We start from the raw sequence: 27,221 nt of genomic DNA, 5'->3' as shown, positions 1-27,221 counted from the left end.
TCTTGATTTTTAAGATAATTCCCTTTGTGTTTTTAAAGCAATACTTAGTAGATTGCTAATGCGGACAAGAAGGATCAACTCAGGGAAAAAAAATTGACAATATGCCATGACTTGCTAAAAAGTAGAGCGCAACAGCACTACTTATTTTTAATCAGAGAAGCATTTATAATGTAGGAAGACTCTTACATTTGTGTTCTGTGCAATCACTTGCTAGTGCTCTGCAGCTTTAACGCTAGCAAAAGCTGTGTGCGCGACTTGGGAATCTTGTACTGTGGTATCTTCAGGAGCTGTGGGGCTGGCTATGGGTTTGCTGCTTTCTGAGCTTTAACCACATTTTACCCCTTTAATCATGCTAGTGTGTTTTTTCTGCTGCTGGAGTAAGAAATAGTTAAAACTGTGCTGCCGCGATATGAAAACTGGTCACTGTTTTTGCTGTGGTTTCTAATTGGTAATAGTAAAGCTGACTAGTGTAATGAACTGAGTTTGGATATAGTGAATGATAGCTGTTCAACCAGTCTTTGCTAGTTAAAGGTATGTTGTTGCCAGTAAGGCAAGAATATTGGCACTAAGTAGTTGTGGATGCCCCACTGTGCCCTGGGAAGTTGTGCATGCCCCATCATTGGCAGTGTTCAAGGTAAGGTTGAACAGGGCTTTGAGCAACCTGGTCTAGTGGAAGGTGTCCCTGCCCATGGGACTAGATGATATTTAAGGTCTCTTCCAACCCAAACCATTATGTGATTCTGCGATATTTATCACCAAGATTAGTTTCTACCCAGTGGAAGCTGGTTTACAGCCTGTGCCTGTGGGGAAAATTTTTTATGTGTCACTGGATGTTTTCAAGTGCTGTCACTAGTTGTGTTTTTTTCAGTATCTCCTACACAACAGAAGTTAGAAAATGAATCTGATTTGTGTCATCATCGTATCTGGGAACAAATCTCATCGTTTTATTTTTCACTATCTCTAAATGTACCTTGTGCACAAAATGAGCTAGACACAGAAATATTAATGTAACTCAACTGAGAACTTAAAGGGAGGAACTGCCCAAAATATTGTTAAATATTCCCAAATGTATCAGAGCATGATCAAGATCAAATATCGGTTCCATGCTCATTAGGAAAAACGTGATGCTATAACTTCATTTTATCTGTAATCATACATAGATAGCAATTAGTATCTGCATTCATGCACTTGCAGAAAAAGCTTCTGGGTAGGAGTGTGGTTACAAAGAGGGATCCAAAGATCAATTGTCAAAACAAATTACAGTTTAGCAGTACTGTATTTTTTTATAGAGAGAGATTTTACAAGCAGTATCTATTGTGCTGCCATTTGACTAATACTTGAAGAATAATTTATTGACTATTGTTTTTGAAAGTCTTTTTAGAGACTACACAAATGAGCTTGCTCATCTAACGTGACCTTTACAGCACTGAAGGGCTGATGATTTTTCTCATGTATGCTGGTTTGGAGAGAGGCTGTTGCGTTGCATCAGGCCACGTAACTAACAGCAGGAGATGTGAGGGAAGTTCAGCTGATGGGATCTCTGTTAAGCTTTGGCATTACCTCAAATATTATTTTCTGGAAAAATGTATTTCTTAAATTTGATTACTGATGCTCTTTTCATTAGTTTATGGTTAAACACGTGAAGTTTCAATTTTCAGGGAAATCACAAATTTTTTTTTAAAGTATCTTATCTTTTAATTGGTGTTATTTTGGGAGTAGCTGGTAAATGATGGTGTACTAAATGATGTTGGTAGCAGTTATTACAGTGATAAGTGTTTGTTGATGTGGGGTTTTTTTACTTTCTCTCATTTGGACCCTTTGGATTTTTAAGTAATTCAGGACAAGTTCAAACTGTGCCTGTCTATATCCATCTTTTACACAAAGTGATTAAGTGTCTCTAGAAAATTTTTAATCACTCCCCTATTTTTGTTATATAGACACGTGCTGAGACCAACAGTTCGAAACAGACTTTATACTGGTGACTGGTAGGGCCAGTACAAACTGAGTGGAGAGAGAAGGACAGGAAGGGTGGTTTGAATCACTTCTCCGTGTACAGAATTAATTGAGTTTGGTAGTCTGCTCATTTCTGAGTGGATAAGCTACGGGAGACCAACACTCGACTCTTACCTTCTCTTTTGGTTATATTTCACTGGGGAAATTATGTTTTTTTTTTTTTCTTGTTGCAATTTCAGTGGCATGTAATAACTTATTAACCTGTCTAGTCTGCGTTTACTATCCATCTGATAAAGTTTGGATTTTATTGGGAAGAAAAGTGATACTGGTGCTGAACAGCCATAACTTTGTAAGGTGCCATTGTTCTACTTTGTTACATGGATATTGTAACTGGGACTTGAGCAGGCAGCAAGCATATTTTCTAGTACAGACAATAGTAACTGTCAGTCACTTCTGTGCTGGGGTTAGAGTAGTGTGTAAATTGATAAGTGACTTAGTACTTTTAGTCCCTTGAATCCAATATATCATCCATGTATTTTCCATGAAATAATTAATCTTGTATCTGACAATACATGCATGTGACTACTAAGTATTCATTACGCCCATTTGTGTGTATAACCTCAAAAATTTTACACTTCACATGGATAGTTTTCGTAATATATGAAAATAATTTCTTAATACATGGAGAGGTTTTTGTCATGAGTGCATAGATTGTGCATGCTCTAATAGACTTCAAGCTTCTGTCACGGGTTTGTCTTGTGCAAAATCTTGTAATTGTTTAAAACACTTCTGGTTTGGTATATAATTTTTGTGGGTGGGTTTTTGTAGTGGTAAGATATGGCATTTTTTAGGGCAAACCTCCTACAAATGGAGTGAAATTCTAAACCTCCTCTGATATGAGGATGAGCAGTTTGTTCCAGCTGGAAAATGCATCTCCTCTGGATAGTAATCTATTTGAAGGGATTAATAATGTATGCTGAAATATTAATGTGATTGTCAGTGTCTTGAGCCACTCTTTTTATTATTGTAAGGCTGAAACAGAAATCAGTGGGGCTTTTTTCTCTTCAAATTGTAAAGGTTTGCAAGGTACGCAAAACATGTTTGATATTTTAGTAGATATAGTGGGCTGAAGTGGCCGTAGCATCCTCTGTGCAAATGTATGCCCCCAGGATGATGCCGATTTCTAGAGTTTCTGTAATAGTAGTTTTACATCAGTCAAGAAAGGAAGGTGGTTTTTTTTTTTAGTTGCTCAAACCGTGCTTTTCATGTTAGGGATAAGTACATCAAATATCCTTAAGTATGATCTCCAGTATATAGACTTTTACATACACACACATGCATACAAATACATACATACTAGTATCTACACACACGCATGCACACAAATATATATATGTATCTATAGAACCTTGTGTCTTTTTTTCTGTAAAGAAACAATAACTGGTCTATCTAAATGTGAGTTTGGCAGTTTTTAGTACATCAAAGATAGATCACAATCCAGAATCTAGGACTTCACACACTGCACGGTAGTATAATTTCTGGTTTAAAATTTAGTAGCTATTATAACAGAGCATGGCCCAAAAATAGAAATACACTTTAGTGACAAGAGATCAGGTTCTAGAGAGTTGAAGACAGGCAAAAGCCTTGTCTGTCTGTGTGAACAGCAGTGCACGGCTCTGCCTCATCTAGCAGAGAGGACTGTGGTGTAGATTATGGGATGTCAACATACACCTACTCTGACCTGGTACTGACTTGTGTGCTGTGTACCCAGTGATCTACACCAGTGAAAGGATCCATTGGGAGGACTCGCCTTCCCTCCACCCCAAAATTAATTTGATTTAGTTTCCTCAGGTGGACAAGTTTTCCAATTTTTATATTGGTATGAATAGCTACCAGTAAATATAGATCTTAAAAGGGAGGGTGCTATGAGAAGTCTTGCTTCTGAATGTGAAATGGTAGCTGTAGGAAGGTGAGCTAAATCCATAGTGCTCAAAAGGAGCCCCTGGTTTTCATGGAGCTCAGGTCACCACAGCAGCTCCTGAACTGCATCACAGTGTAGCCAACATGAGTGTTCTGGCATGAGGAAGGAGAGATACTGCTTTCTTCACTAGTACAGATTTGAACTAGGTTGGCAGTTTGAAATTGCAGGCTAGGTTCAAAGTAGCTAAATTTTAGCAGAAAGGAGAAATTAAATCTGGGGTGACTGTCTGGGGGATTCCAAACTGATGAGTTAGAAGAGCTGATCTTGCGTGATCAGGAGGTTTTCTTCTTGAGCATAAGCTTCAATATAAGGGAATGCAGGAATATGAAAACTCGACAGGGTATATGTCAGAGATCATGCATAGAAAATCTGCTGAGTATGAGGAGCAAGGAGCTTTCCTTGTTTAATTTTATATAAGCAGATTAAATATGGCGCCGTTTGGTTTTTTTTTTCTTCATTTCTTCGCCAATATGTCTCAGGGTTTTTTGTGAACACTGATTTTGCATTATTTCGAATAAAGATGGAGGTTGTCTCCAAGATGACTGTTTTCAAGAATAAAGCTTTGTTCAGCCTAGGAAGTAGCAAATCTGTGTTGCAGGTACCTTTAGTAAATTATCTGTCTTTTCAGAATGCATAAGGGGGTAAGAAAACATTCTCCCAGGGAAGTTAAAAACACGTCCTGGGAGGTGGTATCACGGAAATGAAGAAAGAAGCATTTTCCAGGAATGGGTGGTGATGAGGAAGAGTTTAGTATGTAGGAAGGTAGGAAGGAGAGCATCCGAATACTTAGATATTGTCACAGAGACTCCTTGGTTCTCCAAGTCATTGTAGTTTTCAGTAATATAATTGTATGTAATTTTTACTGGAAGATCAGATTTTGTGTTTTCTAAGATGGGGATTAAAAATATTTTTTATTCTAAACACTGGAAAATAAAATTAATGGATACTGTAGAAGCATGCTTTCACCTAACTGGGGAAAGCAAGGCTGTTCCCGTCTAGTTTAACATACGTAAAAGGTAACATTACTCTGGAATAATAATTGAATTGAGCACTGAGTGCAGCTTACTTCCTTTGCAGCAGAGCGCAGCTAAAAATTGATAGCAGAAGACATTCAAGAGTCATGTAATATATTTGGAAACAAACTCCCTACAGTTATATAAAACAAACAAAACAAAACCAACCAACCAAAAATACCCCCACTCAAAACCACCTAAAAACCCCTAGATAACAGTTTTTGTGTAGCTAGAATCCTACGTAGGATTGGGTTCCTGCTGCGGTAGGCATTTTACATTCTGCCCTGGTATATCGTTGTAAATGTGCATGGATTTGTTTTATTTAGAGAGTTTTGGACTAAGAAGAACTAGTTCATGTAAAGTAAAGATTGTTTTTGCGAATATAAAAATACAAAATTGACCTGTGATGTCATTCTGACTTAGATCACTGGCTCCTTCAGGCAGTAGATGTCATCTCTGTATATTGCTTTGCTCAGTGATTGCTCTCTTAAAATAATGAATGTTCCCTTCCCTCCTGTTCCCATATTAGTGATTAAATTTAACCCTATATCAAATCCAATTTCAAAGATTTTTCTAGTCTATTTGTCCTAGTCTGCTGGATTGATATCTTTAGGAACACGTACCATCTTTCTTGGAGTTGTTGCATTTGTTTTTTCCTCCCGAGTGTCCAGTTTGCTTCAATATTAGAATTTAGTACAAAGTTTTATCTCTGAATCTCATCAATGTTAACTGTTGTCTTTTTTCCAAAATATTGGTTTCAAATTCTTATACTATCCTGCGTTCAAATTCTGAGTAGACAAGTGAATCTTTTTTTTTTTTTTTTTTTTTTTTCTGGTCATTGAAGATGGAGAGAACTTCAGTGGAAATGTATGATAACAACTGTCTGGCATAGCATGCAGGCAGAAGCAAAAGCTTTTGACAGCGTTTGCAGAGGAGTCTGAGGAGAATCACCTGCTGTGCACTGTCTTGAAAAGGAACACAGAGTTCTTAATATTTTATTAAATTTAAAAATTTTAACTCTGTCAAGATGAAAGTCAAGTAAAATCCACTGTTTTATTGGGGAGCAAAAGAAATGATATTTGCAGTACTGAATATTTGAATCCATTGTTCTGTTGCAAAAGAAAGAAAAACTAAAGGTAAATAGTATTAGAAAGCACTTACATAAATTCTGTGGTTCCAAACTTGCTAGTTTTAGCTACCATAGAAGTGATTGTGTAATCTGACAATGTGGTGGTTTTCAGTTAAAGAACAGAAACACTACGTTTTTCTTTTGTTACAGACTTTAATGTATTGTTGAACTATAATGTTTCGCTTGGTTAAAATTGGGCCACTGCAAAATAGAACTATTATATATTAATTGGTTTCTCTCTATATGTTTTCCTACTGTAAGTGTGCATACACCGAAACACTCAGCGTTTTGAACTTACCTAGGAGCGGTACCCTCATGTATGACCATCTCCAGTGCTTAACACTCTAGTTGTCCTGGAGCTCCTGCTCCAGGATTTTTGGAGCTTCTTAATGCCCAGTGCAACATAGTTCAATCATCTCAGCTTTGACAGTAAAAGCTCTACTTATTGGTTAAGTTTTCACTCATAGTGTTGCTGGTGATGACCTCTCTGATGAGGTATACTCTGCTGTAGGAGTAGCTGCCATTCTGCCTTGGTCTGCCAGCCTTCAGATATCAGACAACAGGAGATCCAAGCTGTTTGGATAATATGGCTACCCAAGGGTCTCTGCAAGTTGAACTTTGTGGTCTACAACAGCTAACAGGCTCAGTTGGGCTGCTATCCTGACAGTCACTCTGAGTATAAGTTCTCCAATCTTCAATGATTTGAACATGAATATAATACGGCAAACACTGCCAGCTTTGTTAAAACTTGAGATTATTGATCTAGCATTACTTATGTGATGGGAAATTGCCTATGATCTAAATGGGAAAAAATATAGGAAATAATTTAAACATTTCTGTGTATGTTATGGATAGCAGGGAACCGTGTACAACATGTTAAGCATGCAGAATATCCAAAACACACTTAAAATTAACTGGATCACTGCACACAGTACCAGTATGTGGCTTTTAAGTTTCTTAATTCCACAAGTCTAGACTAATGTTTACTTTGACTTTATATTTTGCTTTATCATAATAGTTCTTTCTCATGTTAATTTGATTTCTTACAGCAGATTGAGAGTGGGTGGGGAGAAGTTATCTTGCTTAAAAAAGAAAGTATCTAGAAATCTAATCCTAAATTCATCATTACTTAATACCATTTTCTTCTGGATTTTAAATATTTCCTTTCAGTCACATTGTGTTGCACAAAATCAGATCTTAGTCTTTTTGGTTTTATCTGCTACTTTTCATCTTTTGTCTTCATAAAATTCTGTTGTGGAGTTTGAGGCAAGAGGTTAGTGTGATAATCTGTGTCTATAGTTGGAAGACTATTACTGTGGGAAAACCATAGATGTTAACAAGCAATTTGGTTGTAGTAGAAACTATAGGGCTATAGTAGAAGCATCTACTAACTATTTCTTGGGTTTTTTTTCAAACTATATTACAATTTGAATAAATGCTTTGTCCCTTGCAAAACTAAAATAGTGTTTTAGCACTGTCACTACTGCTCTACTCTGCCTTCAGAGCGTTTTCAGTTCAGCTCTTTAATTCATCTTGAAGGGGTTGAATGACCTTGGACCTTCCTGCAGGCTGAATATGTTGTATCTGCAGTTTTTCCCAGCCTGTGAAACTACTTACTCTGTGGGTTTCTTTTTAAATGTTACAGTGTATTCTGTTGATCAATGAAGTAAATATTTAAAGTTTGTTTATTTCTTGTTATTGTAGGCATTGGATCAAGACAGAACTGCACTACAGAAGGTGAAAAAATCTGTGAAAGCAATATATAATTCGGGGCAAGGTAAGACATTGTTTTCAGTTCTACGTGAGAACCTAAGCATTTGATTTCAAGTTTGCGAAGTGTCTTGCAATTTATCCTGTTGAAGCGTATAGCATAAGAGATGCTTCTCTGTTTAGGAGTGTTTGGACTTAAAAATGTTCTTTCTTTGCTTATGATTATACATCAGATTAATGTTCTCTCCAATGCTTTCACCCTCATATTCCTTCTCAAAGGCCTCTCAAAGAATTCGCATGGGTAAATTTTCCTGCTGTCATAACATTTCAAGCAGTTGTCTTCAGCTAGAACAGTGACAAGACAGTGTCCTTCCTAGTCTGAATTTATGGAGTGCATTTCTAAGTGAAATAAGGATGAGAACTTCTGAACAAGTTTAAAAAATAAATAAATAAAAAGAAATATCTACAGGTAGATGTGTTTGTTTCTTCAACACATGCTCTCCCCTCATAACATGAAAAATAAAAATTATGTATTTCCCTTCTTAACTGAAATAGTGGAGATTTATCATTATTTTGCTTGTTTGAAGACACTGTTGATGTTTTATTGGAGCTATAGTAATAAATTTGATGAGAGGATAAGTGGCTGTAATATGAATTGATAATCAGTTTCAAATCAGTAACAAATGATCAAACACAGATCAATATACATATTAGGCTTTAAAAATGTTATAAAGTGTACCTGGCTTCTAACTCTGTTTCTCTTAAGGTCTAAAAACTGTGCCAAAGGCAGATAGGGTAGCAGAGCTGTACACCTTCCAATAACCATCTGGCGGTAAATATTGGATTTTAGAAAATCCCAGTTCCTATTCCCTAGCAATAATAATCAGTTTAGGGAGTATTTTCCTTATGCAGAGCCACTTCTGAGTGGTCGTAGTTTCTCTGGTGTTTTGTGTGTTGTCACATTAACTCATGTTTATGGAAGTGTATGGGGGTTTTAATGTATTGTAGATTCTTAATTTTTCTCTTCTGCCAGTCACTAATACAGTTGCGCCACTAGCACCATGTTTTAATTAGCTTTTCTGTAACTTCAGTTGATGATGAATGTTTTCCCAGTAGACTGTGAAGCCTGATAGAAAGTGAGAATAGTATTTGCTACATGTGTATTTAGTTTTATGCTTTGAGAAGTATTCAGATGCTGCAAGCAGCTTTTCCATTTCAAAGTACCTATTTACTGAATTTCAAAACTGATGAAAACTGTAGAACACATGAAGTGTTCTGTCTGTTTTGACATAGCTAAAATCTCTACTATCATTTATATATCATTCAATTTGAGTCTTGTAATAAAAGTAATATTGTTTTCAATGCCTGCAAGTAGGCCATACTATATCATGAACTAGTCCCATTGAGTAAAAGCAATAGAAGGTTGGTTAATGGTTTTAATTGGCTGGCTCTGCACTTAAAAAGGACCAGAGATAGTTAGGTAGCTGTCTTTCTCTCTCTCTTTTTTTTTTTCTCTCCAAACAGGTCTTGTTTCAAAGGTACAAGTTAGTATGAATTCTTTTGGATAAAGAAAGCACTATACATAATACTCTAGCTCCCTCTTCAGAACGCTGTTGTTACAGGCTACATTATGACTTGAAAAGGGGTACACAGGAGGCAATTAATGCAGTAATTGATAAACATAAACTAAGCTTAGTAAGAGCAAGACTAAAAGCATGTGTTACACATGTGAAACCTTGTAAAAATAAATCTAGAAATAAAGTGACTGAATTAAACTCATTTTGCGTGCTTGTATGAAGAGAATTGCTAAGCCAGCTATTTTCTTATGCTTCAGTGATGAAAGTGGATTTCGTTGTTTAACTTCATGTAAAATGTACTAAAACCAGCTGTAAAATGTATTGTCGTTTATCAGTTCAAGCAAGAATTTGGTGACTATTTTTGTATTTCAAAAGAAAGCCTCTAACTACATTTTGGGAACTCAAAATTGGAATTTTGTTTTACAAATTTAATTGTTTGCTAGAAGGTGAGACCATATTTAAACTACTAGAGTAGGAGATTGTTTTGGGTTTTGTTTTTGGGGGGTTTTTTTGTTTGTTTTTTCAAACTCCCCTTCTTCATGATCTCCTTTGAGAACTCTGGCTGGACTGGTGTGAAATGTTTATTCAGGGGCAATAGAAATTCTCTTTTCAGTTCAGTAATCCAATTCATACTCTACCAAAAGTCATAGGTAGGATTTTTTGGGTTGTATTGTTTTTTTGTTGGGTTTTGGTTGTGGTTTGTTTTTTTTTGGGGGGGGTGGGGGTGGGGGGGTGTCTGTCCCCCCGCCCCCCAAGTAACATTTGAACAGTGACATTCAAACAATGCAATGTCTCACACAGAAGTCTTCAGAAAGCCCTAGCCCTCTGGTGTGTTGGTTTGTTTCCTCTTCATTGCTGAATTAGGAACTGCAAGGGACTCTCTTCTGTTATGAAGAGAGTTTAAATGTCACCCAAATACTTTTTTCTGTTTTGTGCAGATCCCTCACCCATTTGTTGTATTTAGATTTAGATCTACTGCTGTGGAAGTGAAAATGTACCAGCACAGAAATGTGAAAATCCCTTAGAAAGGTCCCATCAGTTTTTCCCTATCTGAAAGTACTGTTTCAGAAGGTACTGTTTATGAAATCCAAGGAGACATACAAATTGATACCTCTTTCTCATCACTTCCTCCTTATCTGGCTTGCTGTTTATTTCTGGCATGATAGATTGCATCTGTAACTAGGAAGCCATCTTACGTGAATGGTGCTTGAACTTAATGGAGAATCTGTTCTGACTAGCTTTCCCACAACGTTTGGATTGAACTGTAACAGCAGTAGATTGCACAATTAGTTTTGTTGTAGATTTTTCAATAGCTCTTTTTCATTAGTTCCCTGATATAACTCCCAAATATAGTCAAAAGAATTTACACAATGGAGAAATAAAAACATAAAATCCATGCAAGACCAAAGGTACTGAGCTGGACCAGCAGTTCACACGGTCTCCCACAATGATCAACAGCAGATGCTTGCTTGAGGAAGTAGAAAAATGGTGCAAAGATGGAGTGAGTGGTTGTAATTTTTTTTTTTTTAACACTTTCTCAGCTCACAATGATATGAAGGCCAGGAATTACCTGAGTCAGGACTGATACCGTGATGCTTGATACTTCTTAATGGACTTTTACAGTTCATTTTGTCTAAGGAATTTAAATTCATGTAAATCTTTATTGTTTGTAGTCTTGCATCAGTCTAGTTGAATGCTCCCTTGTGAAGTTGTCCCATGCATGCTCTTCAGGCCTTAAGTCCCCTGAGCAGGAAACTGGCTCTGTCCATGCCTCAAAGCATTGGCCTCAAGCCCACCAGAATGACTCATTTGATGTGGAATTGAGGGACTGTTGCATGTTCTGAGGCATGAGAGTTCATAAGGGGCTTTGAAGTGCTAAAGCTTGCTACAATAGTGTCAGAAGACTTTTTGGTGGGTGAATCCAAACTTGATTCAGTGTCGTCCATTCCATCTCCTGAGATAGGTTTCTGGATTGAGTTGTTTTCACAATCACCCACAATATCCCTCTTCTGAACTCAGCAGCCCTAGGGGTTTTTGAGGGTGCTTTTGGGATTTTTTTGGTTGGTGGGTTTTTGGGGGTTTTGGGGGGGGGGGGTTGTTGTTGGGTTTTGTTTTTGTTTTTTTTACAGAAACTGTCACATTTAATCATCCTTACTGTCTGTCTCCAAAATGGCAGCATAGACTTTCCTTTTTAAAACAGGGAAGAGGAGGAGTGAATTTTGGGCAACTGGGACAGGAACTGCAGACAGTATTAAGGGTTTAAGCACGCTATGGTAATGTTTTTATGTTGCTCTATTGCATGCTGTGTTTCTTAATAATTTCTGATGTTCAGCTTTGTTTAGCTTGGTACTGAATGTTGAAGTGATAGAACTCCAGAATCTTTCTTTATAATGTCTAGTTACGCAATCATTTCTTAAAGTTAGGAGTGTTTTCCCACGTGCGTTACACTGCCTAATGCACACTTTCATGCACTGGCTGTTCAACATAGCATTCCACATCTAACTTGGGAGCTACCCAGATGCAAGCCTGTTGCTGTAGCCTCTGTGCACAATTAATGGATGTATGTAGATACTTCTAGGGTGAGATACATCTGACTTCCTCTGCATTTACATTAGGATATTAGGAAAAAGTTTTTTACTGAGAGGGTTGTCAAACGTTGGAATGGGCTGCCCAGGGAAGTGGTTGAGTCACCATCCCTGGAGGTATTCAAAAAGCGAGTGGACAGGGTACTCCAGGGCATGGTTTAGGGGGCATGGTTAATGGTTGGACTCGATGATCTTGAAGGTCTTTTCCAACCGAAATGATTCTATGATTCTATGAGCTGAGCTGTAACTTTTCCTATGTTGACCATAAGGGGAAGGGTAGACCCCAAGGTTCAATATAGATATCTTTGTTGTAGAAGTCTGTGTTTGGACAGATTAATCTCACCTTTGAAGTCAGCTTTTGCTTCTATTGCCCTGAGTAATTTATAGTATTGTATGGAAAAGAAGAACAGTTTATCACTATGAATCTTATTTCCCAACTCATTTATGAGTTGTTAAACGATGTGGGCCTTATTACTGTTTCATACAGGACTTCACTGGTGATCTTCCTTTGTTGAGAAAATTAACTCTTTAGTCTTTCCTTTCCCCTACCACATCTTTTTGACCTGTCTTTCCTTTGTGTGAGGCTCATCCCTCTTAGTTTGCTTAGTTCCTTTTAGTGTTTTGGTGAGGAACCGACCTTCTCAGAAATCCAAACAGATCATTTAATGTGGATTTCCTCTCCCCATATGCTTGTTGATCCCCTGGAGGGGGGAGTTTTTCGAAGTAAAAATTTCTTTCTATAAACTCTGTGTTTCTTCTTCAGCATTTTATATTTATCCACATGTCCATGAATTCTGCTCTGCACTGTAGTTTCTACATATTGCCTGAGGAGTATATCAGCATTACTGCTCTGCTGGTGCATACTTGAATTCTCAGTTCTCTCTGGAGCTCTTATTAAAAATAGCTATTATATTTGCCTCTCATTCTTCCTGTAGTGTTGAGGCTGTTATAAATAAGAGGCTTTACAGCTGTATAGTTTGCCTATTTTGTTCTTCTGTATGTGGGTCTAAGTGACTTGCCATTGCACATTTTGTCAACTTTTATGAATTCCACTGTTAGCACTTAGATTTGGTATAAATCCTCGGAAGCTGAGTTGAAAGAAAATTCTTCCATGAGAACTTCTTCAAGCACATCAGCAATGAACACAGATGCAAAAAGAAGTCATTTGCCTTTTCGGACTGGCTTATCTCTCAGTGCTCTTATACTGATGATCTAGAGAACCTTACAGACTCACTGAGATGCTCCTTGCTCTGGAAATCTTTGAAAGAGGCTTTTATTACTTTTCCCTTCAGCAGTCTCAGTCCAGAAGGTGTTATTGTTATCAAGTCCAGGTAACAATATAGTGGTCAAATATTTTTTCTTTTATTTTTTCATTAGATTTCAGCTTTGTGAAGGATGAAATGAGAAAGGATGCTTTCTTACTTCAAATAACTTCTTTTCCCGTCCTTTCTAACCTTGCCAGCTTTCTTGCTTTTTCTAAAGTCATTTTGAGTCTTTTTAATGTGTATGTTTTTCCATTCAGAAATGCAGCTTGGCTCTGACATTGGTTATTTTTCCTCTGGCTACCCGTGGAACAAAGCCATTTTATAAGTGCAACATAAAAATAGTTGATCAGGAATCTGAATCGTGATTTTTTTTTTTTTTTTTTGGACTTAACCAGATACACGGAAGTAATTTAGACATTCTTCAGGTTTCTTTGGGTGTAATTTAAGTATAATCAGTGACAGGAAAGAGTTGTATTTGAGCGTTTTTCTTCTGTAAACTATTTAACTCTTTTTTTTGTTGTTGTTGTTTTGTTTTGTTCTTCAGTGTTTGCAGGGTAATATATCTGAACAAAACTGTTTTAGGCAAAGGGAATTTTAAGGCTTTAATTTTATTGTTGTGTCTTCTAGCTCCAGTATGTAAAGGCTGTTCCTTAACCTCTCTTCACAGTATTTGTTCTTCAGTTTCCTTACTTATTATGCACAAATAGGCGTGAATTTTACTGGGTTCAGAAGCATATGCTAAAATTCTGGTAACTTTTGAATGGGAAATAAACACAGTACTTAATGTTGTGGGTTTCAATGAATGAGTACAAATTCTTTGTACGCCTTGGGAATCTGATTTCAGTCTTCTATCTGTGTCCTGGGAAAAGTTTACCACAAGGTGACTTTAGGCACAGACAACTTCAGGTGACTCCCTGTGGCAGCAGAACAAGGTGGGATTCAGCCCTGGGAGTCCTTAAGCCTGAGTCTCTGCAGTGCTTGGGGCTCAGAGCAAGCGTGCTCCCTGCTCCTGGTGAGTACTGCTGTGTACCAAAAGGCTGCTGTAAGCTGCTGTGGCTGTTGTTCCTTCCTCACTTGCTTGGATCTGCATCTTCAGATGTGTTTGTATTATTTCCTCTTAACACATAATCCTCAATATACACGTTACAGCACCGAAGTAAGGGATGCCACCACATTGCTGCGCACTGGGCCCTACCAGGGTTTTCTCAGAACAAATGTAAATTCTGTGCTGAGTGTTTCTCAGAGTTGAAGGTGGGGATTGTGGAGAAGAGAAGGTGCACATCTTTCAGCTCAGAAAATCTCACTGCTGTATCTGGTCCAGTATGTTGCTTTATACTACATTTGCCATTCTGTAGTGAGGTCTTCAACATGGGCTCAGGTACTGGCTGACTTGCCAGATCCCATCGGGGAGGGGGTGATTAGTGAGGCCCCTTTCCCATCCCCTTTGAAGGGAGCTGCCTTTGTCAGTGGGTGCAGAGCCTGTCCTCAGTTGTCCGTGATTCTGGCACCTCTCAGGGAGCTGCTGAAGGAGGAGGATGTCTGTCTGAGGAAGCTGTTCTATTTTCATCACAGTACTGAACTTCGTTTACGATATTGAGATGACAAGAGCCAGTTCTAGAAGGCAAATGTTATCCTTTGTATGTACTGCTGTCAGTGTTTGTGTCTTGCTTTCTAGAGTTATTAAAGTCCTTCTTACAGTACTTGTATCTAAGGATGTAAACATTGTCATGCACATTATAACTTTCTTTATGCAAAGGTCATTCTATTAGGACACCAGGAAGTAATTTTTGTGTTTGCATGAGGCACCTACAGGGAGATTAAAGATTGTTCTTTGCTCTAAGCATGTCGGTTTTCCTATGTTGCATTCTACCATAGGCTGTGTTGCAGATTTAATTTTTCATCTTCGTGCCTTTAAGGTCAAGTAGGGAACTACCTTACCTCTTCAATAGAAAATATTTCTTTTCCTTTTAAAATATTCACATTGATAGTAATGTAAAAATTGAAAGTTTCTTATTCTTACACAGTACTTGAATTTTGTGTGTATATGTGTGGTAATTACAGAAGTATTCCTTTTACATCATAAAACCTCATTTCTAGATTTAAGTGATCTGCTATCTGGGATTCTTGAGAATTTCCTATATATTGTTCTAAGACAATGATCTGCTTCCTCTTTCTGACAGGGGATTTTTTACCTTTCCACAGACAAAGGAAACAGTCGTCTTCAGCTCTTTTTCAGTCTCTTTACAAAAATTTTTTTTTTTAAATGGTGTATGAAACAACACAGCACTTAAAATCAAAATGCTAGGAAATATTGTGGGGTTAGAAGTGCTTCACAGGCAAGGACAGGCTTTCCATGATATAGCAGACTTCTTTCTGGCCTTGTTCCATTATCCTTCCTTTTCCTTCAGCACAGTTGGGTACGTTTGAGTTTTATGAGCTCAGGACTGCATAAGCCAAAGCTCCTTCTTAGATGAAGTCTTCTGTGTATATTTATGCAACAGCTTTTACATCAAAACAAAATGCATATTTTATTATTATATAGTGGTTGCCTTGGTTTTAATGCTAAGCTATTTGATTAAAACCGTATGCTTTTGGAACAGTTTTATTAAAAACATACTGTTTGAATTACAACTCCATATTAACATATGATTAAATATTTGGCCTTTTGAAAACCTCAGTGTTAATGTCTGATTTTAGAATGTAACTTGTCTGATGTGTGGGGTTTGGGGTTTGTTTTTGGTAAATAAGCATTGTGATTTTTTTTTTTTTGTCTTCTAATAAGTTTTAACTTTTTTTTTGTTGGAGCTTTAGTGCGCTGTTATTTTGAGTGCCTGTAATACCTTCAAAGTATTAGTTTAATGCTTCATCAGCTCTTAGTTAGTGTCAAAGTAGATTCATGCATTGATGCATTGTGGGACATCATCCACAAGCCTTTTTTGAAGCATATGTCTTGTCTTCCCCCCCCCCCCCCCCTTCTTTTCAGTTTTATCTGCGCCCCCCACCCCCGGCCCCCATAATTCAAACGCTCTCAGGCAATATGAGAACTTGAAGAATATAAACCTTGCAGGTCTTCTGGGCAAAAACATGGTACCTATTGACAACTATTCTCTCTTCCCTTTCATTGCACAGAACTTGTTCTAGCTGGAATATCTCTGTGGTTTTGTGTTTGTGGCTTACAGAAAAAAACATAGGAAGAGTAGGAAACTCATTAAAGTGAAATGTTGATTTAATTAATACCAACAATATTCCTCTAAGAGAGATGGAGGTGATAAAGTATGTCCCAAGGGGCTGTAGTGGCAAATTTTCTATTTAAAGATGCTAAAATGGAAGTAACAATAAAATATGCAAACAGATGCCAGAAAGGAAAGTAATAGAAGCAAGAAAAACATTTCAGGCACAATGGTCTGTAATTCAGAATTTCCTTCATCCTTGAGTTAAGGATTTTGCTCACTTTCACTGGCTTCCATTTCATCTTCTTGGTTCTGACCTCTCTGTAAGTGCAGTTTGCTATTAAATATATTGAAACAAGTCTTTGGCTATATACCAATATATATTCCATTCTGTGGGGTAACTCGGTTTTATAAAGCAGGTGAAAAGGGAATCTTTGTAAGACACATTTCGTCTTTTAAACTTGCAGTCAGATTCAGACTTGGTCTCCTTAGTTTTATATCTGATACTATTGACTTTTTTGTTCTGTAGAAGTGTCCCGACATTACAATTAAAAAAAAAGGTTGTGTTACAGTAGACAATTATAAACTCCTGTGTTGTTTACAAAATGAGCACATATACTTACACTGTTTGATTGACATTTTATTTATCTTACTACTTTATTAATAACTACAGAGCTTTTTTCATTGATGTATTACAAATTCAAGTTGCTGATTTAAGAAGCATTTATGTGTATATGGCTAAATAGGTCTTTTTAACATTAAAATTATTGTAATTTTCAGTAAATGCATTAATTTCTGGCTTTTTTGAAAGTACTGTTTGTTAGTTGGTTTGTTACTGTACTGCAATACATAAGCTTAAAATAATGTCTATAAGAGAAAATTTCTGACTTTTAATTTTTCTTTGCAGATCATGTTCAAAATGAAGAAAACTATGCACAAGTACTAGATAAATTTGGAAGTAATTTTTTAAGTCGGGATAATCCAGATCTTGGCACAGCTTTTGTAAAATTTTCCACGCTTACTAAAGAATTATCAACGCTGCTGAAGAACCTGGTAAGGAGTTTCTAACATTCTTAGTTTTTTATTTTTTCCAAAATAAAATACAACTGCATGATCCTGATGACTGATGATAATTTTAGAGATGTTTTCATTTTTTTTTCAAAACACAATAATTTCTTCAGAGATTATATCTGGTTATTATATCTGGTTATAAGGGTGTTATTACACACTCGCTGTGTTTGGTTGTTAATTGGCAGTTAAAAAGAAAAATATAAATGTTGAGACATCGCTTAAGGCATCATTCTCAAGTGATTGATGATGTTACATATCTCTTCTTATGGACCTTAATTTTAAATCATTCCCTGACTTGAAGTCTTTCCAGTTAAAAATCCAATACCATTACTTATGGCTGTTTTGTCTTACCTCAAAAAGAGAAACTGTCACTTTTTGGAAGAAAAATAACAATTTGGGGAGCATGCTTAAATGGTGTTGCTAAAGTCCATTCTCCCTGTGGTATACAAAGCATCCATTGCTTAAATATTAGGCTTATGAAGGTGGTTTAAAGGTTTGTCTCATCTAAAGTTCATCTTAGGCCTTTTATAATTCTGAAAGCTGGATAATAAAACTGTAGTCATAGCAAATATCTTTGAACACGGAAAGTAATGAAGCCAAATTTCATGTGAAATCATGTTTCATGGATTTGATAGCTGTTGTATTCAGAAAGTGGTAGCTTCAGTTTTATGTTTTTCTTACAGTTGGGGTTATCTCCAAGCTTTTTTAGTGTGTAAAGTATAAGCAATATTACACTTTCTTTCCTAGAGCCCCCAGCACGAGCATAGCTGCTTTTAGGTCCCATCAAAGGCCCATGTAGCCAGTACCCTGGCTTTGACAGTTGCCTGAGAGTGAATCTTTAGGGAAGAGTGTAGGAAGAGAGCAAAACATATGGGTATAACTTCTGTACTGTGGTCATGAAAACAGTCTTCAGCTCAGAGACGTTGGAGCTGGAGGCAATATTTTTTGTTTTGTAGTCCTTGTTAGTATTACCTCCATGAATTTGTCTTAGGATTTCTTGAATGTATGCTATGCTTGGCACAGAATATGGTGAATTCCTCCAGAGTGCTAAAATGAAATGCTCTCTGAAATGTCAGTTCTATTTCTTTTGAACCTGATCCTTTCATTTATTGTTCCCTGATTCTTATATCTTACAAGAAATGTAAGAATTTCCCTATTTTTCCCGGGAATTTACAGATAGCCATCATTCTTCCTTTCCTTTCCTCTGTTACTTTTCTAGCTGAGTCTTAGTTATTCCATAACTTGGATTGTCCTTGTTGGTCCTTTCTATATCTTCTCTTAAGTACTACTGTACCCTTTTCTGAAATGAGGGGGGACAAACGTGAAGATGGTTGCATTTCTTATTTCTTTTTCTGAAGGCTGATTGCTTTATAATTACTGAGCATTGAGCTTGATGTTTTCAAGGGATTCTGTGTTGTAACTTCAAGGTATTTTTTCCTTGAGACATTTTTCGTGGTGATTGTTATTTCATAAGCATGAATCTGTATGCAGTTTTTTCCTCCTTATTCATCACTTTACATTTTTCAGTGTAGACTTCAATCTTTAATTTCATTCTCTCAGCGGTAAGTGTTACAAGGTCCTTATGCAACTCTTCATACTGGCTTTTGCTTTAATACCCAGAATAGCTTAGTATCGGCAGACATTCTCCTCTGACTCTCTGCAATCCTCTGAGATTCACTTATAAACATCTCAGACTGCACAGGCCCTAACAACACTCAAAATGGGGTGTCACTTCTGACCTCTCATGCTTGTGCTTATTTCTGCCTCCTGAGTCTTGCCTCTTCTTCATCACCTACTTACTCATCTAAGGATGATCACACTTGCCCTAATGAAGCTTGCTTTCTTTAAGAGCTTTGCACTGGCCTATTACCTGGATCATCTTTTGTTTCAATATTGGCAGTTTTAAAGACCAGTAGGTATACGAGGGACCTGCTTTCCTCTGTAAAGACTTCTGTCATTCTTGGTTATTTTGGCCTCCTTTAATCTTAATTTAGCACACAATTAAAAATAAGTATTTTCAAATGCGTGTTGAAGTGCAGTTTGAGGACAGTTTGGGACTAGAACTCACGTTTGTTGGAAGCTGTCTGGACCTCATCATTCCTTGCAGGGCTTCCACAGAAATTTTTAACTTCTTTCAACTGGCAAACAAGAAGTGGGGGTTTATTTTATTTATTTAAAGTAGTGCTGATTGAGAGGAAAAAGCTCTTTTACTTAAGAAGCCACACTCATTCAAAACAACATTATACTATTTCAGCTAGACTATGAAGCATTATCTATCTAAATTCTTGTTGACAGGTTTTAAAATAGGCTATTCCCTAATTTACTTCATTCAGAAGTCTCAAATGGACAATGAGCTTATTTTACAAATGTCTCAGTGTTTTTAAAACACTTATTTTTCACCTTTTCTCCAAGATAGATAATTCTGCTTTCTTGACCCACTGTTGTTCTTAAGCATAGTGCTGATTAATACAATTACACTGAAAGAAAAGGATTTTTATAATATCAAAATAGAAGTTGAGGTCCAGTGAAAAAGCAGTTGGGAGGAGGACTGTATAATGTTGCCGATAAAGTCCCACAATAGGTGCTGAGGCTTATGTTAATAAAATTAATTGAAAAAATGGCAATAGGTATTAAAATGAATGGCAAGCTAATAGGCTTTTTTTTTTTTTTTACATAGAGTAGATTGTTGCTGCCTTATTTAATAAAAGTACAATAAAATGATGAATGGCCTTTAAAGACAGGAAGACAAATAAGGAATAGAGCTACACAGTAGGCAACAAAAAAAAAACTTCAAAAACTTGGATCTGTTTTTATTAAATCTTTTGAACTTTAATTATGATTCATTAAATATTTTCCAACAAATTGTGATATTATGCATATTTCATGAGGTGGAGGATACAGAATATTCTTCTGTGTAAAGGAATTACAGAGTGATCACTTAGAGAGTGATCTTCACTTACTTACTCTGACCACTTACTATGAAGTAAAGCCAGCAACTTGTATTATATATACAACTTCTGGAAACCATCATTTTGAAATGATTGCTCTGCACACAGAGTCAAGAGGAAAAGCATATCCATTAATCAGTTTAACAAAACCAAATAAGTCACTATGCAAATTTTACTAGAAATTCTTGATGTTATCACTAAATATAACATATGAAACTTAAAACCTATAAATATCATGTTATATTTCTGAGGGTTTTTTTTGTTGTTGTTGTTAAGATCATCTTATAAGAATGACACACAATGACCACTTCTGTAACACTTTCTAAAGGTAATTACATTTTGATTGGCCATTGTCAACATGGGTCTACATTTTCTGCAACCTCGGAGTGTCCCGCCAAAATTGGTTTCTCTGCTTTTTACTGATTCTACTTCCTTTCCTGTTCCAGGTTTCATTCTTTATGCAGTAATTCATTATAATAGTGCATTAAAAAGCTGTATGAAGATCTACGTATGTGAAACTGAGTGTGTCATCATCTTTAAATTGATCTAGATGAGGTTTTGGAAGAACATTTGGAGCACTTGCAGATTACTTGTTTTTTTTAAATTTTGCATGGTTCTTGGCTTTTTTCCAAATGTTTAAAGCCTGTTTTTTCCCATCTCCCTTTCCTGTAAATGTCCTCAGCTAATCTTTGCGGGAAAATTATCTTCTCTTCATATCCTTCCTCCCCAAATTATCATATGTGTTTCCATCTGTTAAGGTTTTTTTCCTTTATTTTGCTCTAGATAGGAGACTGTTTTTGCTTTATCAGATGTGTTTCCGATTCATTTGGGCTACTGTTTTATCAAGTCTTCAACAATGTAATCAGTGATTCCAAAATCTTACCATATTGGACTAATACACTGCTATTTAGTTGGGGGGTTTTTTGGTGTGGTTGTTTTTTTTTTCCCTAGCTGCATACTAACTGGCTACTGTTCAGTAATTTCAAGCCAAGTATTAATGGCTTGAATTGGTTATCCTTAACGGATACACTTGGAAAAAATAAAAAAAGCTACAGTAATGTACTGTTGTTCATTCCTGCCCTGATAACTACTTTAAGTCTGCCCATATTGCAGAAATTTGTGTTCTCTCTGTTTTTATGAACTAGGCTGGGGTTAAAATCTTTTGAATATTCTTTCTCAAAATTCACATTTGAGATACGAACTTTGGTTTAGGTTGTTAAGTGGAAACTGATTAAAATGGTTGATTATGAAAACAAGAATACTTTTTCTTTAATCTGTGTATTGATAAAGTAGGTATTACCTTAATCACTTGTTGGCTTAATAGTCATAGAATCATGGAATCTTTTAGGCTGGAAAAGACCTTTAAGGTCATCAAGTCCAACCATCAACCGTGTCCACTAAACCATGTCCCTAAGTGCCACATCTACACGTCTTTTAAATACCTCCAAGGATGGTGACTCCACCACTTCCCTGGGCAGCCTGTTCCAATGCCTGACAACCCTTTCAGTAAAGAAATTTTTCCTGATATCCAATCTAAACCTTCCCTGGTGCAACTTGAGGACATTTCCTCTTGTCCTACCACTTGTTACTTGGGAAAGCAGACTGACCCCCACCTCACCCCAACCTCCTTTCAGGTAGTTGTAGAGAGCGATAAGGTCTCCCCTCAGCCTCCTTTTGTCCAGACTAAACAACCCCAGTTCCCTCAGCTGCTCCTCATAAGACTTGTGCTCCAGGCCCCTCACCAACTTGGTTGCCCTTCTCTGGACACGCTCCAGCACCTCCATGTCTTTCCTGTAGTGAGGGGCCCAAAACTGAACACAGGACTCGAGGTGCGGCCTCACCAGTGCCGAGTACAGGGGAACAACCACCTCCCTGCTCCTGCTGGCCACGCTATTTCTGATACAGGCCAGGATGCTGTTGGCCTTCTTGGCCACCTGGACACACTACTGGCTCATATTTAGCCGGCTGTCAACCAGCACCCCCAGGTCTTTTTCTACCGGGTATAATTCTTTTACTTCTTCAACAAAATTGACATTGCTAAGGAGTTGTTCGTTGTGATGCATTGAGATAAAAAGCCAACAGAGGACAAATTGCAAAAAGGCGTAATCGTCTACAAATTCCCTGGCTCCTTTTATATCTGTTATGAAATAATACTGCGTGGGGGTCATGTGCAAATGTTTAAGCTAAGCGGAAAGAAAAACAGAACCTAGCTCTTTAAATAGAATCAAAGCTTAGACTATCTGTTATAAACTACTTTCATGAAGCCAGGTAAAGAAAAAATCTTTTGGTGTTTTAATCACTGAAAGTGATCAGGTTGCTTTTTTGCTTCATACGAAATCAATATTTGAGCATTAATTATGTTGTTGCACTTAAGGAGAAAATCCATTCTCAGATCATGATCTTTTAAGCCATGAAGAACCTTTGCTCTGTGTTCATGTTATTGTTTGAAGCTGCAGCTCAAGATATTCTAGTGGCTGTCCTTCATCTTGCTTTGAATATATTTTGAATATAAGATTTTGTGAATTTAAAAAATATAAAATATTGACACATGGAACAGTTGTCAAGATGTCTTGAACATGAAGATTACAAGTGTGTGTCATATGTTTTCTGAATTTGATTCCATCTCATAGCAAGAATAATCATAGAATCATAGAATAGTGTGTGTTGGAAGGGACCTTTAAAGGTCATCTAGTCCAACCCCCCTGCAATGAGCAGGGACAACTTCTACTAGATGAGGTTGCTCAGAGCCCCATCCAACCTGACCTTGAATGTTCCCAGGGATGGGGCATCTACCACCTCTCTGGGCAACCCGTACTAGTGTTTCACCACCCTCATACCATAAAAATGTCTTCCTTATATCTAGTCTAAATCTACCCTCTATTAGTTTAAAACCATTACCCCTTGTCCTATCACAATAGGCCCTGCTAAAAAGTCTCTCTCCATCTTTCTTATAGGCCCCCTTTAAGTATTGAAAGGCTGCAATAAGGCCTCCCTGGAGCCTTCTCTTCTCCAGGCTGAACAACCCCAACTCTCTCAGACTTTCTTCATAGGAGAGGTGTTCCATCCCTCATCAGTTATGATATCTGTAAGCTGTCTAAAAAGAACAAAACTTGAGGGGTGTCTGACAAGCTACCAGGTGATAATTAAGTAGCTGTGTTAAAAGATCCACCTTCCCCTCTGCCATGCTGAGACCCCAGTGCTTTCCAGAGGATAATGCACATCAAGTTCCAGAACTGTGCTTTGTAGGACTGCTTTGTATCTTTATTAGAACAACGGGCACCTGAACTGTGCTGGAGCTCTTGTGGCCAGGTTTGGCAATAATCTCTAGGGGACCATACGGAAATCCTTCTGCCCAGGATATATGAAGAACGAAGCAAGCCTGTTTGTTTGGTTTTTTTTTTTCTTTTCAGTTAAAGACTGATAGTGAATCTAATGAGGGAAAATATGCTATTTTATATGTAGTGGATGTAGTTCTTGTAAATAATGTGCATGTATTTAATATTGTGTAATGTCACTTTTGAAAAATCGAATATGTAATTTTTCATACATGTCTTTTGAATGTATAAGGAGTTTGTGAATGGAACGTTAACACCTGGAGAACCTGTTTGAGGGATCATTTCGATATTCTCATCTGTGTGGATCATCTATTTCACAAAAGTCCCTTAAAAATTAGTTTCATGGTCTAAAATATGCTCAGGAGATCTTATAGGAGGGGGGAGCTGGGCTGTATATGTATATGGCAGATTAAAAACTCTAATGTAACGCTTCTCCTTTGGTTTACAAGCAGAGGACATGGTGTCTTGCAGCCTTCCTATCGTTCTCCCTATCCTTCCCTAGCAAGGAACTGAAGAATTCATGAAGTGTTTTGGGGGAGAAACGAAGGGAGGGATGAAGGGAAGAGGCAACAGACTTTTCACTAGACTGGGATAATATTGATACACATCTTCAGGAACCGTACACACCATATGTGTTCAGATAGGATCATAGCAGTAGGTTTTTCTACCCTCAGACTGGCAAAGCCAGACGGAACATTTCCACAGATATGTAATCAAACAGACATGGACTTAATGGGGTGAAATTTAAACTCTTAAGAGTTTAAGGAAATGTCAGATTCCCACATTGGACAAGGAAGGGAACAGTCTTCCCAAATAGTTGTGAATAATCAAAGAGCTGGTGACTCTTTGCTCCGTTTGTTCATGGTTGAATTAACCTGTGCCTTGCATTTTATCTGCCTGTAGTACAGCAGGTCCTTGCTTCTTACGCAGGAGGCTGAGAAACATTTGTTCCAAAATTTGCTTCCTCAATAATTAAGCAGTATTCAAATGTTTGCTTTGAGAGACTGAAGATTACCTTGAGGTGTTTTCAGAATTTGGCTTTTATGCAAATTTTTTAGATTCTGGTTTTGTATCACCCTATGTAAGTAAAGATTAATTATAATGCTTCTATGGCTGATGCAAGTGAATGTCTCTTAATTCTTCCCAGACCTGAATTTACTATTGATTTAGAAATTTTGAGGTGATTGCAACTACATTAGTGAAGTTCAAAGATTTGTTGGCAGTAGTTTGATAAGATCATAATAAATCTTTTTGAATTATAACAGTATAATGTTTTTCTTTTTAGCTCCAGGGTTTAAGCCACAATGTTATATTCACTTTGGATTCTCTCTTAAAAGGAGACTTAAAAGGTGTTAAAGGGGTAAGTGTTGAAAACTAACTTTTTATTTAGGGAAATGTTTTCAGGTTCAGCTGTCTTGTGACTGTTTTCCATTCACCCATCAGATTATTTGTTATGTTGGCATCCATTAATATTCTGTTTGTAGTCCAAAGAACAAATTCAAAATTGACGTGACTGTGATGCTGCTTTAGAATTTCATTATAAATTCTTGTCTTAACAGGCACAGGAAAGCAATACTTTACAAGATTCAAAAATAGTATTTTTTTCCAACTGCTGTCTGAAAAGTTTTAAAAGAGAACAGTATTTTTTGTTGCTATTTATAACTTGATATCGTAACTGTAGAGAAAAAGTTTTTAAAATGTTTTAAACAAATTTTCTGTTTCCTAAGGACCTCAAAAAGCCTTTTGACAAAGCCTGGAAGGATTATGAAACCAAATTGTAAGTATTTTTCTCCTTCTTTTTTTTTCTCTTGCTTCCTGGTCCCAAACTATGTACTGTATCTGTGGATGCAAATATGAATACAAGCAAGGCATCTCTTCTGCACTAATAGAAAGAAAGTATTTTTATGTGAAGTAGTTAAATGACTGCCCAGTGTTTCTTTACTGTAAAGAATATACTTCATGCTTAGATACTGAATGTTGTAAAGTGAATTGTGGAGACTTCAGATGGCATTTACACGTTCTTATAACCATATACATAAAATCTATCGATAGTAAAAATTGAGATGTATATGTTGTCCTGTATTGCAGAACTGTATGTTTTCGAGAGGCAAGAATTTTTGTGCAGTTGGTGTGACTTCTAAAATACCTGTAGTTTTAAAAATATTTTCTTGCTATAATACCTGTTTTCTGTGGCTAAAGAATGATTTATAAAAATAGAAGGTTGGAAACGAGTAGTATCATAGTTGCAGAACTGTTAGTGGAATGGTTCAGAATGCTCTCAAGGAAGTGATGGGCAGGTTGCTTTATCAGAATTCAAGAGCTCTCAGGAGTTAATTCATATTTTGTATCCTTCCATTTATTCCCCTTTTTACTCTTATTATTAGCTTTGTTTCATTTCTGTCTAACCAGGAGGGGAAAAAAGAAATGAAAGAAAAAGTCAGGCCACTAAGAACTGCTGAAACATTTATTTTTGGCATAATTTTCTTACCTACTTATAGTAACTTTTGCCTTCAGAGTTCATTACAATGTTAAATCCCTGTGGACAACTGAACTGAAATGAGGTTATTACTAATCTAAGGCAAAAAGGAGATTGCTGTCCCAAAATCACATCATTGTACTCAGTTGAACATTCAGATTTACATGCAGAATTGGGTTTTTTTGTTGCTTTTTAGTTATTTAGTTCTTACAGATATTGCATATTTTGCAAAAATATTGAATAGTTTTCCATAGGCAGCAAACTGGTTTAAAAAAAAATATATATTTCTGCCTCTCAAATTGCTATAAGTAAAATCAGGGATATCTTTGCCAGCCTATTTATTGTGAATGACATTACACAGAATTTAGGAGACAAAGGTGTCCCATACAGACTCAATACATGGAATAATCTGTGGGATTCTGTTCTGAATTTGGAAAGTTTACAGAAAGATGCCTGTTGTCTTGTTACTTCCCCACCCTCCCCCCACCTCTTGTGAGCAAATTTCAGTTGGGCTTCTTAAGACCAAAAAGGAGGTGTCCCTTAAACTTCTCACAGAACTCCATTTCCCAGAATTTGTTCAAGACCAATATCAAATCAAGTTTAGAGGCACAGTGCTGAAAAGTGCTTTGCTCTACATGCAAACATTATGCTTTCCTTAGTTGAAAAGCAGAATTCAAAAACAAATAAATTAATCCTTATTACATTTTTTATTTTTTTTTCCCCTGGCAAGGAGTACCAGTCTAATAAACACACAGTGCTTTGTCACCTGTTTTACGGAAGTACAGCTTCAGTGTTTACTTTTCTCAAAAAGGCTGCTAGAGAAGAAAGGTAATTTCTTTTTTAAAAAGAAAACTGAAAATCGTTTAGATTTTTCTATTGGACATCTAAGTTTGCTTAAAAATGGAGTATCCAGTTAGTTTGCAGAGTAGATACGTAAGGACAGCCCCACTGTAAAGCTCTAAATAAAGTCTCAGGATGGCCTCTTAGTTCCATATTTGCATTTTACTA

The 27,221-nt window shown here is 36.8% G+C and overlaps 1 protein-coding gene across 4 annotated transcripts in view; it reads left to right on the top strand.

The window, feature by feature from the left end:
* Positions 1-27,221, top strand: part of ASAP1 (ArfGAP with SH3 domain, ankyrin repeat and PH domain 1) — a 191,763-nt gene that overhangs the window by 100,975 nt on the left and 63,567 nt on the right. For all 4 annotated transcript variants that reach the window (XM_052787460.1, XM_052787462.1, XM_052787459.1 and 1 more), the window contains 4 exons: positions 7,781-7,853; positions 17,291-17,436; positions 25,023-25,097; positions 25,465-25,514. In XM_052787460.1, the coding sequence (XP_052643420.1) occupies positions 7,781-7,853; positions 17,291-17,436; positions 25,023-25,097; positions 25,465-25,514 (344 nt within the window). The remainder of the gene's footprint in view (positions 1-7,780; positions 7,854-17,290; positions 17,437-25,022; positions 25,098-25,464; positions 25,515-27,221) is intronic.

The sequence above is a fragment of the Harpia harpyja genome, chromosome 5, assembly GCF_026419915.1.
Source record: "Harpia harpyja isolate bHarHar1 chromosome 5, bHarHar1 primary haplotype, whole genome shotgun sequence".
Classification (NCBI taxonomy): Eukaryota; Metazoa; Chordata; class Aves; order Accipitriformes; family Accipitridae; genus Harpia; species Harpia harpyja.
Note: the sequence above shows the minus strand (reverse complement) of the source record. Positions and strands in the feature narration are given on the sequence as shown.